At 47.7% G+C, this 25890-nt stretch overlaps 1 protein-coding gene across 1 annotated transcript; it reads left to right on the top strand.

Annotated features, from left to right (window-relative positions):
• Positions 1-1264: 1264 nt before the first annotated feature.
• Sfxn3 (sideroflexin 3) lies at positions 1265-8533 on the top strand. The gene is made up of 11 exons (XM_051199678.1): positions 1265-1433; positions 2624-2787; positions 3281-3455; positions 3926-4020; positions 4301-4376; positions 4510-4595; positions 4752-4879; positions 5051-5100; positions 6172-6221; positions 6737-6784; positions 7000-8533. The coding sequence occupies exons 2-11, from the start codon at positions 2627-2629 to the stop codon at positions 7094-7096; spliced, it is 966 nt and encodes a 321-aa protein (XP_051055635.1). The 5' UTR covers positions 1265-1433; positions 2624-2626; the 3' UTR covers positions 7097-8533.
• The last annotated feature ends 17357 nt before the right edge of the window (positions 8534-25890 follow it).

The following is a 25890-nucleotide window of genomic DNA, read 5'->3' as shown; positions in this document are numbered from 1 at the left end:
GGCCTTCCTGCCCCGCTACCTCTAAGTCGGCCCCTCACCTGGTCGCTTGTGCAGACGCCCGCTTCGCCCGCCGGCTGGCGCGAGACGCTGAACCAGCTAAGGACCCCGCCCACGCTCGGTGCGGCTGCGGGAATAAGGCTGGCCTGCACGGTCCTGGGATTCCATTGGCTGCTGACGCCGCCAGTCATTCTTTTCTGGCACCTTTGGTAGCCGGTCCGGATTGTAGCTCGTCACCTGCCTGGTACCTCTGGGATCCGCCCGCCCCAATTCTGAACCCCACCAGTCGTGGGAATTTAGGGCATCTCTGGAGCCCCGCATTGGCGACTAGAAACAAGTCTTCTCCAGGCCCCCTAGCTTTCTGGGCTCGTGAAGTTGCTACCCCTTTCGTGGTCACTCCTGAGGTCTCTGTGGGAGAATGTCACAAGCAAAAGAGCCGAATGTGAACCCGAGATGAGCAGGAACGAAAGCTGGAGCCTGGTGTGTAGGGGCCATGCTCTGGGTGCTAATGGGTGAAGTGTGTGTATGTGTGTGTGTGTGTGTGTGTGTGTGTGTGTGTGTGTGTGTGTGTAAGAGAGAGAGACACAGAGAGACTGTGCGCGCGCGCAATACCCTCTTTACATTCTGAGTTGAAAAGTGGGCACCCTGTTCTAGAAAGTCCGCAACACGGAGCAGCTGATCCCAGCACACTAGGAGGACAGAAATCTGATGCTCCAGCTTAGATGCAAGAGGCAGAGATCACGGGAGACTCTGGCTGTGCACATCCCAGGGGCTGGAGCTTCGGTCTGTGCACGGATAAGTGTTGGGGGCGTAAGGAAACTGCTGGTACAGCGGAGCTGGGGGTTGGGTGGGAAAGAGGGCTGGGGACACAGAAGGAGCACAGGCACCACAGGAATGTGGCTGGGAAGGGATGCAAATGGTTAGGATCTGCGAGAGAGTAGCAGACCAGGGGGCCAAGCAGACGCAGGCCCATTGCCAAGGCAGCCATCAAGTAAACAAGCAGTAACCCGAGTCCCTCCAGGCGGCGCACTATCAGAGGCCCGCCCTCCAGGCCGCTCACCCGTGCCCAGTGCACCTAGACCGGGTGCTGCCGAGTCGGGTGCCTCCCGAGGCAAGCCAAGGGACTGCAAGCGAAGGAGGCAAGTGGGGCGGCTCCTCCCCTCCTCTTTCTTGTTGGGAAGGCGGCCAGAACTGCTACCCACGACTGGGTCGGGTCTGTTCTCAATGTCCTGGTCTGGGGGAGTCGCTCTACTTGACATCCACTGCCCCGGAATTCTGCCAAGCCGGGGGCGGATTGGGCGAAAGAGCCTAGGGAGCCCCCGCCCTTCCCTGCTGCTCAGCGTCACGCGTGACGTCCTGGTGATGGATGGGAGGAAAGCAGAGAGCTGTGAGGAAGGCGGGTCTGAGAGCTGCTAGAGGCTGAAACCCCGGAAAGCGTGAGTGCTTGCTGCCTTGGGAATCTTCAGAGTGTGGGGGTGAGGGCCTGGGGTCGGAGGAGGAGGCTTGCCTTGAAAGGCGCTCTCTGTCTTGTGGGGCTTCCGTATTGCAGGGTCAGTTAGGATCTGTAGGACACAAGGAGGGGGTGTTTGGGTGAGGCTGTGTGTAGGCATACTTTCAAATGTCTGCACCTCATAGATATTGCTGTGTGTGTTTGTGTGTGTGTGTGTGTAACGGTATTCTGGATGATTGGCTAGTGTATTCAGTGTGGGTCTAACCTGTTTGTGTGCCGGGGAGGGCGTGCATGTCTTTGTGTGTGGGTATTTGAGAGTCGGCTAGGGGCGTTGTCTACTGTGAGGGAGGAAGTAGAGTTGGAGGGGATTAGTCATTCTGCAGGATTTTTGCCTAACACAGCCAGATGGCTGCTCCTGGCATTTCATTTTGGGCTGGGTGGAGGGACATCCACTTAGTCTTGCCTTTCTCTGAGGTGGATAGCCCAGAGAGAGTTGCATGGACGTCTGTGTCAGCTCTATTCAACCAAGGACCAGGGATAGTCCTGGGTTTTTGTGCAAGAGTTGAAGCAAATGGATTTGATGGGGATGTGTGCATGCTCTCCTCCTCACAAATGGCTGCCACTAGAGTGTTCTGTCTAAGATCTGGTACTGATCAGCCCTCAGGTGGCTACTGATCCTGGTCTTCTCCAATCAGGGGCCTGAGTGTGCCATGGATTTTGCTATCTTCCCAAACAGCCTTGAAAGTCTTGTTTGTTTTTATCGAGGTTTTAGAGCAGCGGGGGCTGAAACTGAAGTGAGCTGGGATGTGTTATCCATGCTCCTACAGCAGGAGCTCAAGATAGCTGCCCCGGATTAGCTGCCACACACCTGTAAATCCTCACTCTGTAAAATCTGCACCGGGCCATTGTGAGGAAAGCTATATACACTCTTGGTTCTGGTCTTCCCCCCCCCCTTCCTCAGTCTCTATAGGCCTGGCTAAAACACTACCTAGGACACAACTCCTCCCCCACCCTAGCTTACCTATCTGGAGTCACCTTGAGCTCTTGCAAGGACTGCTCATAGTTTCTAGGAACAGGGTAGAGCCACCAAATTTTCCCCAAGTGAACAGGGCAGAGCCACCAAAGTTTCCCCAAGTGAAGCCCTTGGACCTGATCCTTGTTCTTGCTGCCTTGCAGAAGATGGGTGACTTGCCCTTGGATATCAACATCCAGGAACCTCGATGGGACCAAAGCACATTTCTGGGCAGAGCCCGGCATTTCTTCACAGTTACTGACCCTCGAAATCTGCTGTTGTCCGGGGACCAGCTGGAAGCTTCCCGAAACATTGTGCAGAATTACAGGTGAGCCAGCCTCCAACCAGGTGACAGTGACACAGCACTTCAGGTCAAAGGATCTTAGGACATTGCGGTGAGGAGACAGCATTGGATTTATGGGTAGGTGGCAGCTCAGCAGTTCACAGATCCCCTGTAATGCAGATTCCCAGGGCCTGCAAGAACAAAGGGGCCCAAAGGAGAGCCCCAAGCAGAGAGACAGGCAGTGACCCTCTTCTCTTCAGGAGTTAACTCTTAGAATGCCCTCAGTCATTTCAGGCTCTTTGAAAACCACCATCTCTGTGATCCTGGAGAAAATACAGGGCCAAAAAGGATGTAGAAAGAGCAAAGTTCATGCATGAGAGGCCTTGGCCTCCCCCATGGACAAGGTGCTCCTTTGCTCTGCGCTTTAGTGGCAAAGTTCCTGGTCCTTTGCCCAGAGTTCCCCGAGGCAAGCAGCAGAGACAGGAAGGGCAGGTCTGACCCCTACAACAGCCTGTTGGTACCTTGCCAATTCCTCCAGGGCTGGTGTGGCAACCCCAGGGCTCACCGAGGACCAGCTATGGAGAGCCAAGTATGTGTATGACTCTGCATTCCACCCGGACACAGGGGAAAAGGTGGTCTTGATTGGCCGTATGTCAGCCCAGGTGCCTATGAACATGACCATTACCGGCTGCATGCTCACCTTCTACAGGCAAGTCTTACCCACATCCCCTTCAGAGTGCTGTGTCCCAGAACATGGCAGGGTGACTAGAAGTCTCCTTTCTGCTCCCTTTTGTGTAAAAAACAGTGTGTGTGTGTGTGTGTGTGTGTGTGTGTAAGAATTCTTTCCATTTCTCAGAACCCAGCCTCCATTTGTCTAAGTTGAGGGCAACAAGGGCAAGCTCTGGAACCATCAGTTAAGTCCCTCTTGAAGAACTCAGAGAGTTTCAAAATTGGGGGGTTCGGGGACCAGAGGGATGGCTCTGTGGTTAAGAGTACCGGCTGTTCTTCCAGAGAACCTGGGTTCAAATCCCAGTACCCACATGGCAGCTCACAACTTTTTGTAACTCAAGTTCCAATGGGTCTGGCGCCCTCCCACACACATAATTCAATAGTGGGGGTTCAAGAATGGGGGAACAATGTGGAGGGACACACATAAGTAGTCCATCTTTGCACCCTCAGGAAGACGCCGACTGTGGTGTTCTGGCAGTGGGTGAACCAATCCTTCAATGCTATCGTGAATTACTCCAATCGCAGTGGGGATGCGCCCATCACCGTGCGGTGAGAACATCCCTCCCCACCTGTCCCTGGTCCTTGTGGACCCCTGTGCAAAGTATGTGTTTGGATAGCGCCTGAGGGCATTCTGTCCTTCTGTGTCTGTTTTGGGGGACCCACTCTGTTTAAAGAAGGAGGCGTACTTTGACATAACTTTACATGAAGCGGGGACAGCTTTCAGTGAGGCTCCCCTCTGACGCCCCTTGCGTTGGTAGTGTACAGTGTCCTTAAAGGAAATGCATGCTGGACTCCAGCTCTCCTTGTGGTCTGGCGTTTTCCTCCACAGACAGCTGGGGACAGCCTATGTGAGTGCCACCACGGGGGCTGTGGCCACTGCTCTGGGACTCAAATCTCTCACCAAGGTAAAGTCTCCCTGCATCAATCCTTTAACCACCCCCTTCTTCCCCGTTACCTCTCAAGAGGCTGCCCAGATCCATTCTGAATCCCTTCCCACTCATGGTTCTCAGAGCCACTGAACACACCTCTCCTCCCCAGCACCTGCCACCACTAGTTGGCCGATTTGTACCCTTTGCAGCTGTGGCTGCTGCCAACTGCATCAACATCCCCCTGATGAGGCAGAGGTGAGTGGTCCAGGCTCCTGGCATAGGAATGTCCAGATACTTGCTCTGGGCTTTACCCTACACCCTGGGGGCTGTTCAGAACCAGCCTTGGGTGGGGAAAGGGGTCTCCAGAGATCTGCTGCCTGTCACCTGACTTGAGCCTCCCTCTCTTCTTAGGGAGCTGCAGGTGGGCATCCCAGTGACTGATGAGGCAGGTCAGAGGCTTGGCCACTCGGTGACTGCTGCCAAACAGGGAATCTTCCAGGTGGTGATATCGAGGATTGGCATGGCGATTCCTGCCATGGGTGAGATGGGGATGGCTGGCCCAGCTCGGGAGGCTGGGAGAGAAGATGGGATGAGGTTCTCAGGGATTTTTAGAGTCACCAAGTCCGGGAAGAATGCCGGGACAGGAGGGAGGTCTTCCCTCAGGTCCCTGGAGTTTGCTCTAACACCCTTATTACCTGCTCTCCCCTCAGCCATACCCCCAGTGATCATGAACACGCTGGAGAAGAAAGACTTCTTGAAGGTAAGAAATTCACCTTTTACCTATTCTATCCAGAGGTTTCTGACATACACAGGGATGACTGGCATCATCATGCTTGATTGCATACTCTTGATGTCACTCACTGTGTCTCCCACTAAGAGGTGAATTTGCATGCTCTCATGAATGCACACACAAGGCAGGGAAGCAAGGCTCAAGAATACAGGCTCCAGCTCATTCAGCGAATCATTTATTCTCAAATAAGTATTAAGCTCCCACTATACACCAGACATGTTAAACAGAACTAAGATGGTCATAGATCCTGTTCCCATGAGGCATGCAGTCTAGGACAGAAACGGACAAACAAAGGAAGGAGTATGGTGGTGTGCACCTTTAACCCCAGCAGTCTGGAAGCAGAGGCAGGTGGATCTCTGTGAGTTTGAGGCCAGCTTGGTCTACATAGCAAGTTCCGGGTCAGCCAGAGCTACACAGTGAGACCTTGTCTCAAAACACGAAACAACAAAACAAACAAACAAACAAACAAACAGAACTAATAAACAATCACTGTAGTTACAAAATGTGCTTTGTAGGAAACCAGTGGGACATTATAACTGAGACTATCTGGGGAGCAGTTTAGGTAAGGATAGGCCTTGGAAGAGCCAGAGAAGAAGGAGAGTCTGGCAGAGTGTTTCAGGGAGAGAGAACAGGCCCTGGGGCAGGGAGGGGCTGGCACATCTGAGGAACAGAACAACAGTTGCTGTGACTGAAATGGATGGAGAAAGGTGTGGAGAGGGATATGTTTATGCCCCTGGGGATGACAGGAAGTGAGTGGACACTCGGGGGGGGGGGGCTTCCTGGAGAGAGGGAAATAAGAGAAAGACAGGATCATGGAATGCCATGGGAACCAATTAGGAGACACAAGATCATCTGATGGGAGAGGCATCAGGTCTGGCTGGGGCAGGGGGTGGGGTTGCCACATGCACGTCCCAGCCTGTCACTGGCTGGCCGAAACATCCAGATGTCCAAGGGCTCAGAGGTAGGGTTGATGGGTTAGAATCATGGTGGGGAACCTCCATGGGACACAGACCATTGTGCTGTCTCTCCGTCTCCCCACAGCGCCGCCCCTGGTTGGGAGCACCCCTGCAGGTGGCGCTGGTAGGCTTCTGGTAAGTGTACAAAGGGCTTGATCGGGGCCCATGGGAAAGCCTTTATCATTTTATTCCATTTGAGGTGCTTACATACATTGCCCAGTCATACATTCAGGTGGTACAAATACTCATAGTGCATAATACATGTGCGTGTGTAGAGTCTTAGGGGTTCTTGTAGTTGGAAGGCCAATAGTTCGGGTGAGGGGGTTCAGTCTTTATTCATTAGAGAAAACCATGCAAATAAACTCTGGCACAATCCAGGAGGTCAAGCTCATTTTATTCCTGATTCTGTCACTTTCAAATCATTGGGGCTTTGGATCAATGCTCATGAGGCTCTTTCCTCATCCAGAATCTAATATCAGAATTGAGTTTATCATTCCTGAATGGTCCTTTGGCTTCATTTTCCAACCTTTACAGCTGGGATACAGCTCCCCCAAACATATTCACTCGTGGGGCAATTTCCATGAGGCGGGGTACTGGGAGGGGATGCTCAGGCCAGCTTCACAGCAGTTCCCCATGCTCTTCTTCCCTAGCCTGGTATTCGCCACACCCCTGTGCTGTGCCCTGTTCCCTCAGAGAAGGTGAGTGATGCCCTTGGACTGGACCAGAATCCTTGCCCAGGACCCCACATCTTAGGTCCTCAGTGTATGCCTGGGAGGCCTGGGAGGCACTGGTGATGTGGCAGCCAGCCCTTCTGAAACCAGGAGAGGATTCTGGGAGTGGGGGGGAGCCGGGCCCTGGGATTGAGATGCTGAGCCCACGGTGCACACATCTAGCCTGTGCTGTTCTGTTGCAGCTCCATACATGTGACCAGGCTGGAGCCGGAGCTGAGAGCTCAGATCCAAGCACAGAGCCCCAGCATCGAGGTGGTTTACTACAACAAGGGCCTCTGAGGGCAGTCAGCCTCAGGCTGCTTCTTGGGGGCCACCTTATAATGCTACCACTTGTTTATCTTCTGGGTCAGGGGATTTGAGGTGGGAAGCAGCCTCTGAGGCCAGCAAACCCTTTGACACTCCTTAAGCCTCTTCTCTCCCCTCTGGTGTCAAAGAGCAAGTCACAAAGCCCACCCCTCCCATGCTTGTGTGCGCGCAGACACACGTATGTGACACATGGAAGAGTTTATATATATGGTAGGCTTTTCTAGGATGTCTTAATATTTGGCTTCCCTCCCCAGTCTCCTGCCCACCTCACAGCAAGCCAGGTCATACAGGTGACACTTCCTTCCTTAAAGTGTTCCTCTGAACAAGACATATCCCATAGTACCGTACCCTTCTAGATACAGGAGAAGCCCCAGAATCCCAGAGCATGGACTGAGGGCCACCAGCACTGAGAGCCACCAGCCATGCAAACAGACCTTAATCCTCAGGTTTTGAGTAGGTGGCTCCAAAGCCTGGTTCCAAAACCTGGGCTGGCACAGGGATTAGGGAGGCAGAGGACTCATGCCTGCTGGGCCCACATCCTTCCTCTCTTCTCTTCAAGTAAAATGAAGGGATGTCAGTAGCCTGTGCTGCCCTCCATACTACAATGTGGGTGCTTTTAGGGATAGTTGTAGGCATTCTTCGTCTATTCTGATGTCACGACTCAGAAATCCCACAATTCCAATTCTTTCCTTAATCAGAAAGCTACACAGGCAGAGCAAGCATTCCCTTTCACGAACTGCCACCACCCGTACCCACTTGTAGCAGAACTGGTGTGTGGGAATGGTGCTTAAACACAGGCCTCACGTGTACAACCTCAAGACAGGTAATTCTGTGTTTCATTGACCCTCCTTAGACATTCGCCACGCCTCAGCTCCTTCCTTCCCGCCTATCCCATCTCTGGAAGAACCCAGGGGCTTCACATATGCTAGGAAAGTATTCTGCCGCTGAGCTACATCCCGCTCTCCTCTCCTCTCCTCCTCTCTTCTCTTCTCTCCTCCCCCCCTCTCTCCTTCCTTTCTTCCACTTGTTTTTTCCAGATGAGGTCTCTCTGGGTAGCTCTGACTGTTGTGGAGCTCACAGTGTAGACCAGGCTGGCCTCAAACTCAGAGATCCACCTGCCTCTGCCTCCCAAGTGCTGGGAAGAAAGGTGTGCGCCACCACCAGCCCATCTCTTTCTCCTGCCTTTGGACCAAATGGAAGATGGGTTTGGGAACGGCATAGGAGGCAGCGGCTTCACGGTGCAGATTAGATCTCCACCCTGAATCCGTGGCCTCCAGCTAAAAAGGTGAAGGGGTGGGTGGGTGAAAAGGTCCCGGTGACGTCCGCGGACCGCCTTGTGCTTTCACTGACCACTCCCTCCAGTGACAACAGCTGACCTGTCATGGTGTCAATAAACTGCAATCCTGGCTAGTTTTCCATCTCCACTTGTTCCATGCCCCAAGTGTCTATCTAGGTAAGAGTCCAGGAGATTCTCCTATGTCCAGCTTTCCCTTCCTTTCCCCCAACCCTTCCCTGTAGGGAGCCTCATCTCCCAGCAGAGGGCTCTCTGAGCACACAAAATGGGTCCTCTGGCTAGCACCTAGTCCCTCAGAAGGGGGAAGTGTGTTTTTCTCTCTTCACTGAGAGGGCTGCTCACAGGTTTATTAATTCAAGCTCCTGGCTTCTTAGTTTCTTTGAGGAACTTTGGCATGATGGTGACCTCTGGTCTCTAGGAAACCTCCAGAGAGGGGAGAGGAGGACAATGGCGTCACGCTCCACCCAAGTGAAGCTGTCAGGGAACCAGCACCTCTGTCCTTACTAGTTCACCACAGAAACTGGCCTGGCAGGAGGATCCTTTGGAAAATTATCCCTTCCCATCTATCACCCAGGGTTCTCCAGTGTGTGTGTGTGTGTCTGTGTGTGTGTGTGAGTGTGTGTGCATTGTGTGAGTGTGTGTGTGTGTGTGTGTGTGTGTGTGTGTGTGTGTGTGTAGGTCAGAGGACACAACTTCCAGGAATCAGTTTGTTTTGTTTTGTTTTTATACTATTGGGTCCTAGGGATCAAACTCAGGTTATCAAGCTTTGTAGAAAGCACCTAAAGCACCTTTATCCACTGAGCTACCTACCAGCCTCCTGCTTTTATAACATTTTCCTACCCTGGAGAAGATGAGGTAGGAAACTTGTTCCTGTATATAGCTGGGAAGAGTCATTTACTATTGCTTTCTTTCCTGCAGTCTTTACCTTGTCAGATGCAAGGAAATTAGCATGGATAAACCTACTAAAATATCTAAACCCCCCTCCATGCAAGGAAACAGCCCCTCTGTGTTACCCTTTCAGCTTCTAATAGGTGAAATCTATTTGAAATCTTTAGGTCTAAAGGGTCCCTCATCTTGGGGTAAGTAACAATTTACTTGTGTGGGAAGGGAATGGTGACACCAGCTCCTGTCCCCTGAGTCCTGTTGGGTGGTACCAGCCCCAGTGAAGCCAACTGCCTTTAGTTGTTATCTTTTGATCTTTGAAACCTATGAGAGGGCATATTCTGCCTTTCTGAGAAAAGACATGAGTTTAGCGACATTAAGAAAGTTGCATGTCAGTGGTCATGAGGTTTCATTCCTGTAATCCTAGCACTTAGGAATTGAGGCAGGAGGATAAGGATTTTTTCTTTTCTCTAAGATACTATGCAGCCCTAGATGTTATAGAGCAAGGCTGATCTTGAACTCACAGAGATCTGCTTGACTCTGCTTCCCAAGTTTTTAAGGCATTCATCACCATACCTGGCTAGGACTGATAATTAAAGGTCTTCTTCAATTACATAGCAAGTTTGAGGTACATGAGACTCTGTTTCAAATATCAACCAAACAAAAATAGCAACAAGATGCTGAGCATGGTAGTGCCCCCTTTAATTTCAGTACTTGGGAGGCAGTGGCAAGTGTATCTCTGAGTTTGAGGCCAGCCTGGTGCACAGAGTGAGACAGAAGCCCTGTCTCAAACAAAATCCAAGAAAATTGGTGGAGCAGGATTCCAGCTGAACTGCGACTCCCAACCCCTGTTCTTCCTTCCCCTGCCCCCTGCTAGAACCCGGTCCCCATGACATCTTGTTTACAGACCAGCAAAACTGGAGGTCCACAACTATATGCAAACCTTTTACAAAAGCCACTGAGGAGGCTCATGGTCAGTCTGGGCAACTCCGTGAGACACTGTGCTGAAGTAAAAACTATAAAGGTGTATTATAGCTCAGTTGTGGAGTGCTTGCCTAGCATGTGTACAGTCCTAGGCTCAGTCTTTAGTGCCCTACAAAAAATAAAACAAAAAGTCTCTCAACCACCAAGGAGTTTCCAAACCTGAGTTTTAAAGTTTGACATAAGTAAATAGCCTCGTTCTTGATTAAACATGGAACACTTAGGTGGCCAGCTTCAATTTCATTCCATCCTGTCTATCATGCTAAGGTGTCCTTCCAAACCCCAGAACCCCCGGGCCAATTCTACCTTCTTTTAGCAGGTAAGCCCTGGCCTTTCAGCGTTGTGAATCCATGCAAGATAACCTCATTTGGGGAGGAGGGAAACAATCCGTGCAAGACAAAATTAGTAAGAATGTTTCATAACAGAACTGTCTGTACTCTGTGGACAATGCTACATCTCGTCAAAAAACTGGCAAGTCATCTAAGGAGGGTGTGTTTTCCTGTCTTTCCCTTCTAATTTCAGTTTCTCAAATGCTGTGAGAGTTAGCAATAGGGCTAACACAGGACAAATCCTAGCTAGGTACACTGTCCAAGCTGTCTCCACAGACCCTGGCTTAAGGGCCAGAGCAAAACCCCTTTGTTTCCTGGTTACGCCAGTCAGCTTCAAGCTCCGCCCTCAAGACCTATCAGTCAAAGGGAAGTCACGCCTCCTGTACGTATCCTGTCCGGAAACGCTGTCGGCCCTGATGCCGCACCTGTCACTCAAAAGTTAGGCTCGGCCCCGCCCACTTCCGTTTTCCCTGGCAACGACTGGCTTGAGCGCCCCAGGCCCTCTCCCTGTCAGATCCCTGATCCGCTTCCTCTCTTGCTCTTGATCCTGGAACGCTCAATCCGCCAAATCCCCTCCTTCCTCAAGCCACGCTAGGACCGCCCCCTGACTTCCTGCCCGGAAATCCCGAGGTTTTCGAGGAATCACGCGAGGTCTGTCCGCGTCCCAAATCCCGATCCTCTGCCCGGGATGCTCTGATCGCCGCGGCCAGCTCCCTCCGCCCTCGAAACCAACCGTGCAGGGGCCGTTTCCCCGTGAGCAGTGGACAGTGACGTCGCGGAGAACAGAATAGCCGCCTTCCCGCCTACAGATCTTCCGTAGCAGACAGGCGTCAGGACCTAGCTGCACCCCGTCTTTGTTAATCTCGCAGCCTCCAGGCCCGGTGCTGGACGGACAGCTTTCTTCAAAGATGTAGCCAAGGATGACCCCCAGTCCCTGATCCCCATGCCGCTACCTTCCAAATGCTAGGATTATAGGCATGTGCCACCACGCAATATATATAAAATCGTGTAATCCGAAAGCACACTTCAGACCTTACCTGCTGATTCTAAGTGTGGTCACGAACACCGAGGTTCTCAGTGTAGTTCACTTCTCCGCAAGCCTAGGACGATGCACTCACAAGGGAACCATGGGTCACAGCCCTGTTGATTTCAGGGTGGAGCAGCATCCCCCTTCAGCAAGCGTGCCAGGATCTTGGGGGATGGGGCTGTTTGAAAAGTCCTCTGGACAGCGTGAAGCTCGTGGCTAAGATAAGACAGCTAGTCAGAGAATGAATTCAGCTCTCTTTATGTTTGTCTGCAACCCGAGTGCAGGGTACGGTGGGGTGTGTGGCATATAAGTAACCAGGGCCACAGGTGTTTCGTTTCTCTGCGTGGCTGCACACGCCCACGCCTGTCTCTTTGGCAGTTCCTGAGACTTCTATTGTCTGACTCCCATTGCGTTTTCTTGAGTTGGGCTCCACAGCGTTGTCACAGCATATTTGAAAGTTGACACTTTCACATAATTGTCCACTTCCTACAGAGTGGTCCCAGAGGAGGACTGTTTGAGTGTGTCGTCCTTGGCGTGCCACAGGCGTTTTCATGGCTTGCTTTCCAGTGCACTGGAATGAGAACTTGCTGTTGTGTAATTGTGGTGTAAGAGAAATCCAATGCAATATTCATGGAAACGTTCCCTTCTGACTTACTCAAATCTGCTCTGTCCTGCTACACATGTCTGTCCCTGCTACTGATTCTCTCTCTGGGAATTTGTTCACCTTTTTATAAGCTTGTTTTTCTTAAAGGTTTGTTTTGTTTTTATTAGTTGAGGATGTTATCCAACGTGTTTTCATATTCACTCCCTTTCCTACCCACCCAACTTTGTGCATCCTTCATGTCTGATTTTTGCTACCAATATATTCTTAGATGTGTGGTCTTGACTGTTAAAACTTAACTGACTGTCCATCTCCCAGCAGCCATCAGTTGCCAATAGCTTCTTGGCTGGGGACAGCCAAGTTATTTGTATGTTTTTGAGACAGAGTTTCTCTGTGTAGCCTTGGCTGTCCTGGAACTTGCTCTGAGATCAGGCTGGCCTTGAACTCAGAGATCTTCCTGCCTCTGCCCCTTGAATGCTGGAATTAAAGGCGTGAGCCACCACTGGCCACCCAACTTGCCTTGTATTTTCAAATTTTATTTTCTGTGTACGAATGCTTTACTTGAATGACTATAACTGCACCATGGGCATGTGTAGTACCCGAGGAGACCAGAAGAGGGCCTCTGATCCCCTGAAATTGAAGTTGGAAAAGGTTGTGAGGCACCATGTGGGTGCTGGGAACCAAATGCACATCTACAAGGGCAGCAAATGCTGTTAAGGGCTGAGCCATCTCTACATCTTTCTCAAGTTTTTAATTTAAACAATTAAAAGATGTATTTATTTGTATGTATGTGTCTGTATGTGAAAATATGTGTAGGGCATCCTACTTGGTCACTTTCCAAACATTCCTTTGAGGTAGGGTCTCTCCCTGAACCTGGAGTCATGCCTTCCTGGCTAGGCTGGGGTTACAGGCATTTTGAGGGGATGCCCAGCTTGTTATGTGGGGTCTGGGATCTAAGTTGTCTTTCTGATCTTAAAGCAATCATCCTTACTGGCTGAGCCACCTCTCCAGCCCCTTGGTTTTTAAGTACACACACAGTCATGCTTTATCATCACCGCCCCATACATACTTTTCGTTGCCCTGCCCATCTTGTGAGTTCTATTGCGCCGCTCTGCCTGTGCTCTCCTTTCGATTACATGTTCCATTGCCTCTTCCTCCCTCTCCCGTAAGACCTCTTTCCCCTTTTCATGATCGCCTCCTAATGACCTATACATGCACCACACATATATACACATAGATTAAAAATGACAACCTAGGATCTGAGTATGAGGGACAGTGTGTGGCATTTGTCTTTCTGAGACTGGGTTGCTTTACTTGATATAGTAGTTTTTACATCCATCTATTTTGCTGCTGATTTTATGACTTAATTTTTCTTTATGGCTGAATAAAATTCCATTGTGTATATGTACCGTATTTTTCCAGTTTTACTGGTGGTGCATCAGGAACCATGTATGTGAAAATATGTGTGGTGGGACTTAACAGTTCTTTGGCACAGGGGCCCAATGTGAATCATGAGTCGAACTCCTCACTATGGGTGTGGGAGAGCAGGCTCCGCCCCTCATCTGAGGCGGGTGGTCCCAGCAGACAGGTCAGATCAACTCAGCTACCACCCAGACACACATCCTGGGCTTTGAGTTGGCACTCTCCAAGGCGTACCCCATCTAGGACCTGCTGGAGCATGTGAAGGGACCGGTCCTGTAGAACCAGAGCCACAGGATCTCCAGGGCAACAGCAAGATATCCAAGAGGAGTTCCGTGAGGGTCCAGTATTGATGGTGTACCAGAAGCGAGAGGCCTTGAGCCTGACCAACAACACATTGCAATGGACATGTGTGAGTAAAGCTGTGTGGACAAAAGAGTGTGTTGCATGATACACGGCAGCTCCCAATGCCTCTGAGACAAATGAAGAGCCCTGGAGGGGTGGGGAAGAGGGAGGAGAAGTGTGTTTTATTTAGCTTTATTGTTTGTTATGGTTTGTTTTTAAGTTAATATTCTCATGTGTGTTTTTATTTTCATCTTTTTATTATTTATGTTTTAGTTTTCCTTGGGGGGGTACTACAAGGATGATGGGTGGATATGGAGAGATTGGGAAGTGAGTGGGATTGGGATGCATGATGTGAAATTCCCAAAGAATCAATTAAAAATTATGTTAAAATAGTTATTGGGTATATTCTAGTAAGGGTACAATTTGGCTCTGTGGTTGCTATATTTTCAAGGGTTTGTTTTTAATTTTTATTTGTTTGTTTTGGAATCTCCTGAAACTGATTTTCATAGTAGCTGTACCACCAACAGTGAATAATGGTTCTTCTTTCACCAGATTCTTTCAGAATTTGCCCCGACCCGTGGGGCAGCCAATGACGAACCTCGGAACACCTGGAAGGGAATGGAGGAGCAAGGGACATGAAGAATGGACAGCAAGATTCCATTTTGATCAAGCTGACAAATTTTATTTCCTCAGGGGAGGCTTACATAGGACCGTGGGCAGGATGTGAGCGGGGTTTGCACGTAGCCAGGGTACGGGCACTGGCACTAGACAGAGAGAGAAGGTCAGTAGGAGGAAGGCCCTCAGTTGTTTAGCTAACCTGTAATTGGCTGTAATTGCAGCAGGAGAGACAGCCCTGAGCTATTCTTTAGCTGGCTGTGAAACAGCAAGCTTGAACTTTGAAATGTTCTGCTTAACATTTTGTTTATTTCTTTAAGGGGCAGCAATTTTCTATCTCAGAGACCTGAGGTTGTGAGGATGGTGATGCTCCCCAACATCTCCCCCTCTCTGGTATAATAATAGAGAGATGTTTCTCCAAGAGGACCTTAGGGCTGATGGCTGCCTGTCTTAGGATCATTCTGAGGGGCTTCTAGCCATACCCCATCTTTGGATATCTTTGCCAGCCATCAAAGTTTCTGTCTTGGGGGGGGTGAAACATCAGAAAGATGCCCGTCTTTGGCAAGCCACTGGCAGAAAGAGGTCCTTATTTTTATGGGAGAGGGGACCTTCCTAGGTCTCAGGCTGGGGCTGCTCAAGGGTCTTGGTCCAAAGGCCATTTTGACCCAGGGGAGGAATTGTGCCTGTTTAGGCTAAGTGGGAACTGGGAGTGTTAAGCGATGTCGCCTTCCCCCTCACAATCACTCATGGCCAGCCTCTGGTAGTGGATTTGAATTGGCCTTGCCACAAGGTTATCTAACTGTTGCTTGATAAAAATCAGTCAAATGCCTGAAGGCCCGTGTGCCAAAAGAAAAAAGCAATATCAGACCCACAAAGGGGCCCAAAAGACTAGGCAATAAAGTAGGTTGTTAGCAGGGGAAGACATCTCAGGAGTTAACTGTATAAGGAGGGGTTACTAAGTAACCTAAATGTATTCCTCTAAGCCCTAAATTCTATTTCTCAGGAAGTTGGCATGGGGGATTGGGTAGATTGGGAGTGAAAGTTGCTATTTTTTTTGCAGCTCCTGGGGAACCTGAGTACCAAGCTGCTGGAGGGTGTCAGGATTAAAGCACTTAACAGACGACCTCCAGAAGTGAAGAAGAAGCTGCTGCTTATTACAGAGAGTAATGGGCTTAAATATCCAAGCCAGGGGATGGGCTAAGCATAGGAGGAAGTCATGCACCACCCACACCTGGGGTCAATGTTCGGGCACTGCACACCGGAAAGTTATGAGAACAACCTTGTTTGTTCAACCTTGAGAGCATGGGAGTTCTACAGCTGCGAGGGGAGGAAGAGAGCTGTACGGGACAAGTACTTAAATTTCCCATCTTTTAACTCAATGGGCTATTTTAAGGAAAAGCTGGCAATCTCTAAGGCTTATGCCATGATCACTCCAATATTCCTTCTTTTTTTTTTTAAGTAAGAAGGTGAGCTATTGACATTATCTCACTATGAGTGGAGCAGGAATCCTGGTCCTCCTAGATAGTTATGGGACATATATCCTGAAGCAAGCTAACACAGCCTTCACAGGCAAGATTGCTCAGGACTGCTGCGACGCCTTTTTGAGGAAGGAAGGTTTTTTTTTTTTTTTTTTTTTTTTTTTTTTTTTGACATCAACCTTCATGCAACCATGAAGTAGACTCCCATGAAGCCCAGGTTTGTTGCACTCACACTAGGTGCACCTTGGTGGGAGATGTTTTGGTTTTATCAATAGGAGGCTTCCCTGGGAAGTGCCCCCCCACCTTGGTCGTGGGTTGTCACTTTCTAAAGGCTCACCGGTGACCATAATCCTTGAGGTCAAGCCTGTGATAGTGTACTTGGATGGACTTTGTCATCAGGGAGTCGATCTGTTGGCAGATAAAGCCAGTTAACCTCTTAATGGCCCAAGGGCCTAAGGCAAGCAGAATTAAGAAGCCAGCAAGGGGTCCTAAAATGGAAGGGAGTAGGGTGGTAAGCCATGGTGAGGTAAGCCATGGTGAGGTAAGCCATGGTGAGGTAAGCCATGGTGAGGTAAGCCATGGTGAGGTAAGCCATGGTGAGGTAAGCCAGGGTGAGGCTGAGAGCCAGTTTTGGGACCAGCCGGTTCCTGTTCTCGATGCTTCCTTCCTTTTTTCTAGCCCTTCTCTGACCTAGGCCACACTGTCTCTTGTCACTCCCGAGATCTGTATGGAAGCAGCATTCCTCCTTGAGTGCTGCACAAATTCCTCCTTGTAAAAACAATAGGTCTAAGCTTCACCTGTTCTGGAGAATGACCTCTGAGAGAAACAGAGAGAAAGAAGAGAGGGTGGGGGAGAGGAGGGAATTATGCTCCCCTGGTCTCAGGTCCGGATTTCCTCTGTTTTATGCATCTCACCAAATGGTCTGGCAGCCATCGGGCCTTATTTTCTTTCTGTAAGAAAACACAAACATGCCCTCGATCCCATATTAGGACAGGGTCTAGCCCTTTTTATAGTCTAGTGTATGGATCTTTCCATTTGACTTTAGTAAAAAGTCTCTCGAGTTCCATCATGCCAGAATCTGCCACACATTGCTTATGGGAATCCATATTTAAAATTTTTTAAATGAAGAGTGTGTGATTTAATGTATCACGTGGAGGCTGGGGGCACAACTCCCCTCTCCTTAAGTTGTATTTTTAAGGAGCTATGAGTATTCCTTGCCCTCAAGGGTATAAGGAATGCCTGTCATTTGTTTAATTTTTTATTGCGCACAAAATTGCTAAAATGTTTTACTAGTGTATCCGATCCATTGTCTGCTTCTATAATTTTTGGAACTCCAATGTGTAGTCCTTCTGTGGCACTGACCACGCCCATTGGGGGTGGAGCCATGGGTGGAAGTGACCCGTGGAAGGAGGTCGGAAGAAGAGCCGGGAAAAGCTCTCTTGCTGGCGTGACTCGGACAGGAGAGCATCGGGTGGAATTTCCTGGTGTTCATCTGTCTAGGTTGTAAGTTATTTCTCCCTGAATAAACATGTATTCAGCCTATTTGTTTATCCTGATCCTTATTTAACCGCGATACCAATGTAAGCAAAACATTTTAAACGGTGACTTATCACATGCTTAGTGGCTTCTCCAATTTATGCAGTAGCCATTAAGAAGCCCGAATAGGTATCAACTGCCACATGTACATATTTTAATTTGCCAAATTTTGCAATATGAGTAACATCATCCACTTGCCATGAAAGATTAGGAAGCAGGCCTAAAAAGAATAAAGCAGGCGGGTCACTGAAAAGAAATCTAGGCTGTCCCCCTGGGGGACACTCTGGAAGGATCCTTTTCTTTTCATGAGAGGCGTTCTCTCCTAGATGTCCTCTGCCAGCTGACGTTGGGTGCCAATTCTGCCCCAACCTGTGGGGCAGTCATCAACAAACCTTGGAACACCTAGAAGGGAATGGAGGAGCAAGGGAATACAAAGAATGGACAGCAAGACAGTATTTTGATCAAGCTGACAAATTTTATTTCCTCAGGGGAGGCTTATATAGGACCGTGGGCAGGATGTGAGCAGGGTTTGCACGTAGCCAGGGTACGGGCACTGGCACTAGACAGAGAGAGAAGGTCAGTAGGAGGAAGGCCCTAAGTTGTTTCGCTAACCTATTGCAGCAGGAGAGATAACCCTGAGCTATTCTTTAGCTGGCTGTGAAACCACAAGCCTGTACTTTGAAATGTTCTGCTGAACATTTTATTTCTTTAAGGGGCAGTAATTTTCTATCTCAGAGACCAGAGGTTGTGAGGATGGTGATGCTCCCCAACAAGTATTTGTTTTTTTAAGATCTTAGTGTGTGAGTTCTCAGACCTCAGAAGCAGAAAGTGGTTGGTTACCCCCATAACAATCATGCTTCCACGTCAGTATTGTAGCATGGAGGATCCACTTCTGGGTGAGTTCATTCATAACTTTTCTCCCCTAGCCAGCACTTAAATTCTATGTAAGTTCCCACTTACATTCTTTTTTTAAAAATGTTATCGTTCTATTTTACACAAATGGGCATTTTGCCTGCAGGTCTATGTATCACATGTGTTCCTGATGCCCATAGAAGCTGGAAGAGGGCATTGGATCCCCTGGAATTGGAGTTATAGTAGTGAGGCTGCCATGTGGGTTCTGGGAATCCATTCTGGGTCCTCTGTAAGAGCAGCTAGTGCTCTCAACTGCTGAGCCATTTCTTCAGAACCCCTAATTAAGTTCTTTGAGTTTTCAACCAAAGTGTGTTAGGGTTTTAGCATCTAGTCATGGTGTGTTAGGAGCACTTTCCCGACAGCCTGGTCCCAGAGCCTCATCAGTCCCAAAATAACACACAGAGACTCTATTAGTTATAAAGCTGTTGGCCTGTTACTAGTGTTTCTTAATGGCTAGCTCTGTCTTAAATATTAACCCATTTCTATCAATCTAAGTGTCTTATCCGGAGAAAGTCTGGATTTCTTCTCTCCTGTCCTACATCTTGACTCCTCTCTACTACATCTCCCGGAATCCTCCTTGTCTCCTAGTCCTGCCCATCTTGCTTTCCTATTGGCCAGGGCTTTATTCATTAACCAATAAGAGAAACATATTTAAAGAATGACATCTCTCATCATCTCTTTTCTGTCTAAATAAAAAGAAGGGTTTTAACTTTAACATAGTAAAATATAAAACACAATAGTTGTCCATTAACATTATCAGGAATTAAAGAAAAAATTCCATCATTTATCCTTTCTTTGTGAGCCTAAAGTCTTATATGTAACTTATCTTTAATCCCAACTAAGGAAAACTATAACCATAACTATCTGTCTTCAACTCCATCAAAGACCACAGAAGGATAATATATAAACTCTAGAAATGACAGAGACAACTCACTGCCTGGTTAGTCACCTGAAGTTCTTCTATAATGTTCCATCTTCAGCCTATAGGCCATAGTGTGTCTGGCAGACTCCTCAGCAAATCAGGAAATTTTAAACTATTTGCCTGTATTGGCAGTTTGTCAGTCACTTTTTTCTGTGTCCTGCAGAATATCTGACAGACTCTTCCATGAAGGAGGAACCCTGTAGAACTGTCTATCTTGCTTCAGCAGTCACTTTCCTGTGGGCCTTCACCTCTACTTTATAAACCATATAGTTAAACAGTCTAGACAAGAGCAGTATCTTGCCCAAATGGCTAGTCTTGCCATACTGGAAGCAAACTCCATAACGAGTTTCATAGATGTCCATATTCCCTTCTGACGAAGTTGGTGTTGCCAGGAGCAGTTGTGTCTCATTGTTAAGAAAAATCCTAAACCATTTTAAATGTCATATTACGTAGGTCTGTGAAAGATTTGAAGAATGTTTATCTACCTCAAGTACGTCTCTGTATATCTAGCAAACCTAAGTAACCTAACTATAAGTTTTGACTATTATAGGTAACTATCTATAATTTGTGCTTAATTATATATTACATTTTTAAATGGGCTATATAAACACAATACTTAAACAAGAGGAGAAATATACATATCACAAAATTGACCTTAAATTTGTTTCAATAAATGAAAATCCATTCCAATATAAAGTATTCATTTCTATACCATAATCCCCTTTTACCTTTAAAAAGAGGTTGGTTATGATAATTAACTATTTATAACCAACCCCATTTAAATGAAAACAAACATTTATAGACAATATTTGGGAATTTGGGAGTCATTCTTTCCAAACTGCTTCCTGCTGGTTGAGGACGCTGTAATACCATGGGAATCCTAAGAAGACACAGAAATCCTGGCTGTAGTCTGCAAGGCTGCCTTGTCCCAGCTGTTTTGAGTGTTGGATCACCTGGGACACTGTTTCAGGTGGTCTTGCTTGATCAAACCATGTTAGTCTGGAAGGAATCTACAGCTTTTCATTTTCTGTGGAAACAATAATAGAAATTCTTTTCCCCAGTAACCTGTCCTTAGACTTAAATTTTGAGGTCAAAGCATTTTTAAAATATATAAATTGGATTCATTTAGCAGAATTGAAAATCAAATATATTTTAGCAGCTGAAGCTCTTTCCTTGGCAAACAAGCAATTTAAAAACAGCATCATAGCATACAGTATCCCAACTCTATGCGTCTTTTCCACTTTTACGTTTTTTTTTTTTTTATTACTATGTGTTTTTTCCTTTTATGGTTTTCATTTTCTGAGACAGGGTTTCTCTGTGATCTTTTGTCAGTCCTGAAATTCACTCCGTACACCAGTTTTGCTTTGAAATCACAGAGATTGGTTGTCTCTGTCTCCTGAGTGCTGGGATTAAAGGAGTGTGCCACCACACCCAGCTACTATCTTCCTTCCTTCCTTTCTTCTTTAAACCATTTTATCCTGTTTCTTTTTCTCTTCCAAGCCTATGCATATTTTAAAACATAATATAAAAACTGTTTAGGTTTTACTTCATCTGAATCTCTCTTTACTGTATATCTCTACCTTTTTCCACATGTTTTTTATCTGTTAAACAGCAATGGTAAATTTAAAGCCCCAGCTGTTTTAGCCGCTGTCTATCCAAGATGGCGGGGATACATTTACCGCCAGCACTGAGAGCTGTGCTCACCGCCTTGGTCTACACTGCCATCAAGCAGCATGTTGCTGGCTTGGAGATGTGGTCATTGCCATTGCCAGCTCTAGTACATACCATTCAGTTGTTATCAGGGCCTCCTAAAAGAGCCCTTAAATTTTTTCTGCTTATGCCGAGTCAGGAAACCTCCCTTAAAAGAGCTATGTGAATGAGTCTCTGCTTGTCTCTAGCAAAACAGAGCCCACTTGAGAAAAATGCTGCTACCAAGAAGCCTTGGCAGTATATTTACAGAATGACATCTCCTGTCAGTGGTGGGCAACCAAGAGCAATGGCAATGGCCTTTATTGTTTTACCATCTAATTATGGTGGGCAACCAAGAGCAATGGTATTGGCCTCTATTGTTTTGAGGGCCTCTGGTGTATTCCCCTGATCAAAGTGAATAGGGAGGTATTTCACACCTGGCATAGGAATTTTCATTTAATAATCCATGCCTTCTGGGAGCAGCCTTATATATTCATTCAAGCTATTTTCCTTTAAATGGTCCATGTGTGCTCATATGTACATGTACATATATGTATGTTTTTGTGTGTGTGCATGCATGTGGAGGTCAGAGAACCATTTTCCGGGGTTGATTCTCTCTGAACTCAGGTTATCAAACTTTGCAGCTAGAACCTTTTTCCCTGCAGAGACATCTCACCACATTCCTCTCCCTGCATTCCTTTCTGTCTCCCTCTACCATGTGGGCCTGGGGAGAAAACTCAGGTTGTAAGGCTTGATGGCAAGTGCGCCAACTGGCTGAGCCATCTTGCCAGACCTTTAATTATATCATTAAATTAGTTTACAAAGGCTTTTCATACATGTTTAGTTCTGATTAGTTTTCCCTCCGTCCCCCATTTTCCTTCCCCCATCTCCTCTAAAAACATACAGCCCCTCCCCTCTGTTTATATCTCTGAAGGGACTCTGGTGACTATCCTGCCCTTCTCCCCCGTTCCCTCTGCCTTGCTAAAAAAAACCCTTAAATTTCATCCCTAAGGCTCGCCAGCCCCCAGGGTCCATTCCCTTGTTTGGCCACCTCTTCCTCCTGAGGCTGACTACTACTAAGGTCCAGCAATCAGAAGCCCCCTTTGGCTCACCTAATTAACATCCCCAATTAAAATTAAACACCGCATCCTAACACAGGTTTCCCCTTTACCTTTATAAATTGCCATTGCCTATGTGTCATGCCTGTCTCTTCTCTATCCAAAGGCAGTCCTTTGTCCCTCTAGGACAAATATCCCTTGTTCCTTCCTCTTTCCCTCATCGCTATCTTTTACCACCACATCCTAACCATTCTAACACAGACCTTCTCTCTTCTCTTAAAAACAACACTGGCAAGGCCATTTGCTACTGTTTTTCTGCCTGAATCAGAAAGCAGCCTCTTTAACTTTTCTTCCCCACTTAATAAAGGACCTGTCTGTGAAAACAGGTGTGGGTGTGGTTTGTTCCTAATAAGGGGTCTGGGAGGGAACCCCCACTGTTCGGGAGTCCCCTTCAAGGTCTACCCTCCAGATTTGGGAATCCTGAACATGTCTAACAGTCACATCAGTAGGGGCTTTTAAAGACAAAGAACACAAGCTATACTTTATCTTCCTGAAAGCAGAAAGTAATTTCATAGAAAACATGCTTGGGCTTACAGAAACAGCAGTTTTGTTAAAAGTTACACAAGACCAGGCAATTACAAAATTAACCCTTAGCAGTTATTAACATTTGAATGTCCAACTTTGCTTTATAGTTTCTCTCTCTCTCTCTCTCTCTCTCTCTCTCTCTCTCTCTCTCTGATTTGTTTTTCAAGACAGGGTTTCTCTGTATTGCTTTGGAGCCTGTCCTGGAACTCATTCTGTAGACCAGGCTGGCTTTGAACTCACAGAGATCCACCTACCTCTGCCTCCCCAGTGCTGGGATTAAAGGTGTGCACCACCAATGCCCGGGGCTTTATAGTTCTTTTAATAACAGAAATATTAAACGTTTTTTTGTGTGAGAAGTTTTATTAGAAAGGGGGAGGGAGGAAAGAGAAAAGAAGTAAAGGACACAGAGACAGAAAGGGGACAGAAGAAAAGACAGAGACAGGAAAAGTCCTGTCTGTCCCAAGGGAACAGCAGGAAAGAGTAGAAAGAGAGGAGCCAGAAAAGCGAAAATTTAAACCTTTAAACATAAAGTTAGCTATTAACACATTAGTCCTCCTATTATCTCTACCCAGACAGAGAGCCACAACAGGTCAGAGCAAAGAATGGATAACACCAAAGTTCAACTGGTGAACCATAAGTTTTATTAGGGTTACTTTCAGGAATGTGGGTGAGGGGTTACTTAAGGGAGCAGAAAGGACAGGAAGACAATTGCATCACCAAACCCATCCCAACATGGGTGACAGCTCACAAAGAGTGTGGGGGCAGGGCTGGAGCAGACTGCACAGCCTGCAGGCAGCTCAGCAGGTTGGAGAGTGCCCTTTTCAGGTGCCTCGGTTGGCCTAAATCTCTTGCCAAGCATGGCTGGTTTCTACTTATCCTGCAGCTCTTCTGGTTCCAGCCTTCTTTGCTGCTCAGATTCCTTCCATCTAAGGGGGTCTCTCAGCTTTTATTGCTCAATCTGGCAGGGAGGGGCCGAGTGAATCTGGTCAGTTTCAGGAACTTCCTGAAGCTATTTTGAGTTGTTTACCTTCCTTCTCAAAGGGCTTCTGGAATGATGGAGTATTTCAGTCCTCTAAGGAAACTTACACAAGGATTAAGAAGGAATGTATTTCAGGGCTGGAAAGATGGTTAAACAGCCAAGAGTGTTGGCTATTTTCCCATAGGACCAGGGTTCAATTCCCAGCCCTCACATTAGCAGCTTACAGCTGTCTATAATTCCAGATCTGACACCCTCACACAAATATACATGCAGGCAAAACCCCAATACAGATTAAAAAAGAACTTGAGTATATTTCTCTCTCTCTGTCTCTATGTCTCTCTCTCTCTCTCAAAGATAGGGTTTTCTATGTAGCACTGGCTGCCCTTGAAACTCACTTTGCAGACCAGGCTGGATTTGAACTTACAGCTCTTTCTGTCTCTGCCTCTCAAGTGCTGAGACTAAGGCATGGACCACCACACTCTGCAAGAATGAATTTTAAAATATTCATTTGAAAGGCTGAGGAATGACTTAGTTGTGCTCAAGTTTGATGCTCATGTAAAAATGCCAGGTGCTCGGTGCTCGTAATTCCAGCACTAGAGGGGCAGTGGCAAGGAGGTGCCTGGTGCCCACTGGTCAGCCAGCCTAATTTAACTGATGAATTTCAGACCAGAAAGCCACTGTCTCAAAGGAGGTGGATAGCATTCAAGTGGACACTTGAGGTTGTCCTCAGACCTCCATACACACAAGCATGAACATGTACACACAGGTATAAAAACATTCTTCTTCCTCAATCTATGTACTTTTAATTTTTCAAACAACTACAGAGTTATTCATGTCTAAACATTTAAGTTGTTTGGCCCTCAATATTTAAGGGAACTTTTACACATTTCTATATTTGTTTTTGTTTGGTTTTGGTTTTTCCAGACAAGTTTTCTGTGTGTAACAGTCCTGGCTGTCCTGGAACCTACTTTGTAGGCCAGGCTAGCCTTGAACTCACTGAGATCCCCTGCCTCTGCTTCCCAAGTGCTGGGATTAAAATCATATTCCACCACCACCGCCCCACAGCTGTGTTTGGTTTTGGTTTTGAGGTTTTGTTTTATTTTGAGACAGTGTTTCTCAGTAGCTATGGAGCCAGTCCTGGAATTTGCTTTGTAGACCAGGCTGGTCTCCAACTCAGAGAGACTGGCCTGCCTCCACCTCCTGAGTGCTGGGATTAATCGTGCACCATCACTGATGGCTGGTTTTTTTCCAACTCCTGGGCTCAAACTGTCTCAACCTTCCCAGTAGTTGAATCTACAGGTATGAGTCACTATACCCATCTCCCACTAAATACTTCTTTTGGTCAAGGATGTTGTGAAAAATACAGTGTTCCACAACTGTAAATTGGGGACCTTTCCTAAATAAATGTAAGAAGGAATATCCTGGGAGTGGTTTTCCAGCCTCAGAACTGTGAACTCTTCCGGTATTGTCTTGTACCGAATGCTCCCTTCCTGGGTTCCCTTTTCCTTTGTGTGGTGCTAGCTGAGGGTCTTTCTGCATGCTAGGAAAGTGCTCTTCATTGGTCTGAACCCTCAGCCACTCACTGGATTCTTGCCTTCATCTGGGACATTGTAACCTTGCTTCACTGGTCTATAATGTGGTCTGAAGGCATTCAGGGGCTTCTGGGCCTGGGCATGGCGGCTGTGGGTGATGATGGAGCCTGGAGGGCGAGCTTCATTGCTCAGGCCAGCTCCAGCCATCAGAATCAGAACTGAAAGTGTGTGTGTGTGTGTGTGTGTGTGTGTGTGTGTGTGCACGCTCTTCTCCTGGCCCTGTTCTGCATCCCCTCCCCTCGTCCCCCAACAAGCACTATGTAGGATTGGTATCCTTGGCCAACTGGATCCCCAGAGACCGGCTTTACGATGCGCCCCCTGTAGGCTACAGCCAGTCCGACGGGCCCAGCAGATGAGCAATCTTCCAGCCACTGGACATCTGAGAAGAAGGGAGGCAGTGGGACCTCACGCAGGTCCACAGCCCTCCCTCCTTCCTCCACCAGCATCCTCAGGTGACTAGCAGGCGCCGTCAGGGCGTGAACACTGCAGGACCCGCGGGTCCCCAGCTCCCCGCCTCATACAT

The sequence above is a fragment of the Phodopus roborovskii genome, unplaced genomic scaffold, assembly GCF_943737965.1.
Source record: "Phodopus roborovskii unplaced genomic scaffold, PHOROB, whole genome shotgun sequence".
Classification (NCBI taxonomy): domain Eukaryota; kingdom Metazoa; phylum Chordata; class Mammalia; order Rodentia; family Cricetidae; genus Phodopus; species Phodopus roborovskii.
Note: the sequence above shows the minus strand (reverse complement) of the source record. Positions and strands in the feature narration are given on the sequence as shown.

Excerpts from the sequence above, each read along its gene's own strand:
- Sfxn3 (XM_051199678.1), top strand. The coding sequence starts at position 2,627 with ATGGGTGACTTGCCCTTGGATATCAACATCCAGGAACCTCGATGGGAC. Across the intron at positions 4,377-4,509 it reads GACTCAAATCTCTCACCAAG|CACCTGCCACCACTAGTTGG; the intron begins GTAAAGTCTCCC and ends TCTCCTCCCCAG. Across the intron at positions 4,880-5,050 it reads CATGGCGATTCCTGCCATGG|CCATACCCCCAGTGATCATG; the intron begins GTGAGATGGGGA and ends CTCTCCCCTCAG.